This window comes from Pongo abelii, chromosome 7 (genome assembly GCF_028885655.2).
Source record: "Pongo abelii isolate AG06213 chromosome 7, NHGRI_mPonAbe1-v2.0_pri, whole genome shotgun sequence".
NCBI classification, from domain to species: Eukaryota; Metazoa; Chordata; class Mammalia; order Primates; family Hominidae; genus Pongo; species Pongo abelii.
In genome coordinates this window covers 7,107,171-7,112,207 of record NC_071992.2, presented here as the reverse complement: position 1 = coordinate 7,112,207, position 5,037 = coordinate 7,107,171, and the positions used below count along the sequence as shown (strand labels likewise).

The window sequence follows — 5,037 nt, the reverse complement described above, 5'->3', positions numbered from 1 at the left end:
CAAGATATGGAATCAGCCTAAATGTTCATCAGTGGATGAATGAATAAAGAAAATATGGTATATATGCAAGATGGTATACCACACAGCCTTAAAAAAGAAGGAAATTGGCCGGGCGCGGTGGCTCACGCCTGTAATCCCAGCACTTTGGGAGGCCGAGGAGGGCGGATCATGAGGTCAGGCGATCGAGATCATCCTCGCTAACACGGTGAAACCCCGTCTCTACTAAAAATACAAAAAAATTAGCCAGGCGTGGTGGCGGGCGCCTGTAGTCCCAGCTACTCGGGAGGCTGAGGCAGGAGAATGGCGTGAACCCGGGAGGCGGAGGTTGCAGTGAGCCGGGATCGCACCAGTGCACTCCAGCCTGGGTGACAGAGCAATACTCCGTCTCAAAAAAAAAGTAAAAAGAGGGAAATTCTTCATTCATGACAACATGGATGGAACCAGAGGACAATGTACTAAATGAAATAAACCAGACACAGGAAGACAAATACTATATGATATCACTTATATAGAGAATGTTAAAATGATTGTATGGAACTAGAGTACAAAGGTAGTTATCAGAAGCTGGAGGTGGGTGAGAGGGAGGGATAGGAAAAGAGAAGATGTTGAGCCAAGAGTACAAAGTTTCAGTTATACTGGAGAGTCTTAGTGATCTATGGCACTGCATGGTGACCACAGTTAATAGTGATGTATTGTATCTTTCAAACTGCTAAAGGAATTGATTTGTAATTCTCCTTAAAAAATTAAGTTGGTGAGGTGATGGCTATCTTAATTAGCTTATATGTTTCTGCCATGTGGATATCAATCCAAACATCACATCATACCCTACAAATATACACAAAATTATTTTTCAATGAAAAATAAATAAATTTGAAAAAAATTAAATGAGAAATTCAAATGTAGAGGCTCTCCAAGGGCCCACTGAGCATCAAAGGATTTGGATCAAATATGGTAATATTATGGAAATACGTAGTAATATCTTAAAAATGTGTAAGATATAGTCTCTCATTTTTTTTTTTTTTAAGAGAAGGAGGTCTCACTATGTTGTCAGGCTGGTATTGAACTCCTGGTCTCCAATGATCCTCCCACCTCAGCCTCTCAAATAGCTAGAAGTACAGGCATGTGCCACCATGCTGGCATAAGATGCATTCTTTGACGCAGCAATTCTATTTGTATAAGTTTATCCATATGGGTAAGAGAACACATATACAAGATAATTACTGTAACTTTACTTCTTACTGCAAAAGTTTAAGAATAACCAAATTGTAATAATTTTATAATATTTTATCAGTACAAAAAATAAGTAATGGCATATACAAACCCTGGGATAGTATAAGCCTATTAAAAATTATAATAGCATTCCATGTGTTTTGATATACAAAGTGCCCATGATACAGGTGAAAAAAGCAAAGTGCAGAATACTATGTGTAACTGTTAACAGTGATGGTTTCCTGGGTCAGAACTGAAGGCCTGGGAGTAGAAATGAGAGCTCATTACTTCTACCTTTTGAATGTTGTTCCTTGTGCATAATTTACAATTTTCTGAAACTAAAAAAAAAAAAAAAAAAAGGCTCAGAAAGGGGCTGTAGGCACCTAAATTACTTTGATATTCCTCAAAGTGGAGAGAAGTACCTGCTACATATTTTATGTGATGCATTCAGATCACACCAACTTCTTGAACTAAATCTGAATTTTTATTTTAATCTGATAAACTTGGCCTACTATTTTACTGAACTCATTTCCCCTATAGCCTGATAAGGTCATTGTTCTCCATACTGGCCCCAGCAGGAGACTACTCACCTCAAGATCTCAAAAGCCTCCTACATGAGGTTAGTAATATCCCTGAATCCTGCAATGACTTAACTCTCTACTCCACTGGGTCCCAGGTCTGACCCCAGAGAGTCATCCAGAGAGTACCAGGGACCATCTTCAGAAAACAAGAGGCATTTGATCCCCAAACTTATTGAATGAAAGCGCTGTTGTTTTTCTTTTTTAAATATATGAAAGTAAATACTCAAGCAGATGGGAAACAGAACAGGATAGTAATGTCCTTATCATCATTAACAGCTTGGATCAAGAAGAGGCATTAAGCATACAGACTCATGCTGTGATGAAAGCTGGAAGAAAGAGGAGCATCAAAGGGATCATGAGGGCAAAGGCAGCCCTTCCCCTCCCAATCACATGCCCACCTCCTCTCACTGCAGCTTCTGTCTCAGGTCTTCTCCCAGCAGAGCTATAAATCCAGGCTGACTCCTCACTCCCCACATATCCACTCCTGCTCTCCCTCCTCCAGGTGACCCCAGCCATGAGGACCCTCGCCATCCTTGCTGCCATTCTCCTGGTGGCCCTGCAGGCCCAGGCTGAGTCACTCCAGGAAAGAGCTGATGAGACTGCAACCCAGAAGCAGTCCGGGGAAGACAACCAGGACCTTGCTGTCTCCTTTGCAGGAAATGGACTCTCTACTCTTAGAGCCTCAGGTAGGAGACATCAATCTTGCAGATCTGCAAAATCTAGAACAAAAGGATTGGAGAAAGGATCTAGAGTCAAGTGTGGAAAAGTCTGCTTCACTTGAGTGACTTAATCTTCTTGGACCTTGATTTTCTCATCTATAAATTAATCAGTGAGAACCAAATAAATCTAAAAAATTTTCTTTCTTCTAAGACTTTTAGTTCCAAGACATTTCTGTGAAATTTGCTACTTTTAAGATAGAAAGAGCTATACTGACTAGTTCTTTGTAGGTCTAAATGGGTAGACCTAGTTATAGAATGTTTTACTTTGTCCATTGGAAAAGCTTTTAGAATCTAGAGAGGAACCTATAGGTGTGTTTCGATATAGGCTAATAGGCTTGATTAAATCTTTCTACAATACATACTTAGATCCAAACATCATATTGTGTCTCATACATATGCACAATTATTGTTTGTCAATTAAAACAAGTAAATAAGTAAAATGTTAAAAAAAAAAAAAAAAAAAAGAGGGAGAGACAGAGAATGAAGAATTTGAATTTGGAAGTTCTTCAAAGACTCCTTGAGCACCAAAGTATTTGGGTCCATGACATGAGCATGCATAATGCAGCATTTCAGAAACTGATCCAGTTGCTTTAGGGAGCCTTGTTAGGACATGGAAATCATACATGGAGGTCAAGATTAGGGGTGTGGATTAAGCAGAATGAAGAGTAGGTAACCCTGAGGTTGAGAGGTATATTGTTGGACCAGGGAGCAGGTAATAAATATGTCCTGGATAGACTCAGATGGGGAAAAAAACTATGATCTTGCATGATTAACACATAGGTAGTAAGATTTCTTGTCATTTACGACAAAGACATGAATTTTCTCCAACCTAACATGACTGATACAGTGTCTCTTATTTAGACTATCTCAGTTAGTCTGGCTGTGCCTGTCCTTTTTCCCACCTCCCTCGCTGTGCCTGACCCTCTCTTCTTTCCACAGATTCTCAGGCGAGATCCACGTGCTATTGCCGAATCGGCCTTTGTGCTGCCATTGAGTCCTACTCCGGGAGGTGCTACATCAATGGCCGCAGCTACAGACTCTGCTGTCGCTGAGCTTCCTAGATAGAAACCAAAGCAGTGCAAGACTCAATCCAAGGTCCTGAAAAAAGAAAAACATTTTACTCTGCGTACCTTGTGTCTTTCTAAATTTCTCTCTCCAAAATAAAGTTCAAGCATTAAACTTAGTGTGTTTGACCTTTTTAGTTTTCTTTTCTTTTTCGTTTTTTTTTTCCTTTTGCTTCGTTACATGGTGGTTTGTATGGTTCCTTTGTATAGAGAATTCTGATCTACATTAAGTTAACTGGTCTTTGCTTTCCAATGACGCACAATTTGAGCATCATAGAGCAATAACAAAATAGCAAAAATGAATATAATTGGGTTTGTTGTTGTTGTTGTTGTTTGAGACAGTGTCTCACTTAGCCATCCAAGTTGGAGTACAGTGGTGCAATCTCGGCTCACTGCAGCCTTGACCTCCTGTGCTCAAATGATCCTCCCACCTCAGCCTCTTGAGTGGCTGGGACTACAGGCATGTGCCACCACACCGTGCTAACGGTTTGTATTTTTTGTAGAGACAGGGTTTCACAATGTTGCCCAGGTTGGTCTCGAACTCCTAGCCTTGAATGATCTCCCCACCTTGGCCTCCCAAAGTGCTGGGATTACAGGCATGAGCCACTGTGCTGGGCCAATGGGTTCTGTTTTTATAAGAATCTTGAATAGCACCTCCTGTTCCTCATCAGCCTTTATGTAAACATCAGCTACAATGTGGGAGTTTGTTAGAGGCTCTGCTGCTCCATTCTGAGCAGCTACAGTATAAAGAAACCTAGGTTTTCCAGGCATATCTCTTCAATGTCCAGTTTTCTCTTGAAGCTAAGACTCTTGTCTTATATTAGCACAGTGATCAGGGGATATGAATAACTTCCATGGAGTAGGACTCCAAGGTCATGGGAGAGAATACCCTACTCTCTACTATCCTGAGTAAAACTTACAGTAGGAAACAAAATAAATGTTTCCTCAGGCCCAAAGCTATGAAATTGAGCATCGAGTGTCTGGTCAGGAGGACAGCAAGTTATGCAAAACCCAAGATAGACAGAAGATGTTCTTCACCCTTCCTTCAGGCAATGGGAAGCTTTTTCTAATTGTTAATGGAAATTCTTGGCTCAGCATGGACCTAAACATAAAGGTCTGATAAAAGGCACTTCACTCTTGTTTTAACCATGTCCTGCATATATCTCCTCATCTTTCCATCCCACACATCCTCATTCTCATGTCCCAACCCCAATCAGTCTAACTGCAGATCTTCCTGTTCTCTGCTGCAGAAAATTCAGGTGACCACACAAATGAAGTGTCTACCTAAACTGTATGTCTTGGTCAAGGATCTCCAGAGAAACAGAACCAAAAGAATGTGTATGTATAGAGAGATTTGTTTTAAGTAAATGCCTCATGTGACTAAGGAGCTAGCAAGTCAAAAATCTCCAGGGTGGGCCATCAAGCTGGAGACCCAGGGAAGAGTCAAAGTTGCAGTTCAAGTCT

The 5,037-nt window shown here is 40.8% G+C and overlaps 1 protein-coding gene across 1 annotated transcript; it reads left to right on the top strand.

The window, feature by feature from the left end:
• Window positions 1-2,262: 2,262 nt before the first annotated feature.
• DEFA5 (defensin alpha 5) lies at window positions 2,263-3,688 on the top strand. Its single transcript, XM_002818783.6, has 2 exons — window positions 2,263-2,476; window positions 3,449-3,688. The coding sequence occupies exons 1-2, from the start codon at window positions 2,305-2,307 to the stop codon at window positions 3,559-3,561; spliced, it is 285 nt and encodes a 94-aa protein (XP_002818829.4). The 5' UTR covers window positions 2,263-2,304; the 3' UTR covers window positions 3,562-3,688.
• Window positions 3,689-5,037: the final 1,349 nt, after the last annotated feature.

Coding starts and splice junctions, on each gene's coding strand:
- DEFA5 (XM_002818783.6), top strand. CDS start 2,305: ATGAGGACCCTCGCCATCCTTGCTGCCATTCTCCTGGTGGCCCTGCAG. Junction 2,477..3,448: donor CTCTACTCTTAGAGCCTCAG/GTAGGAGACATC, acceptor TTCTTTCCACAG/ATTCTCAGGCGAGATCCACG.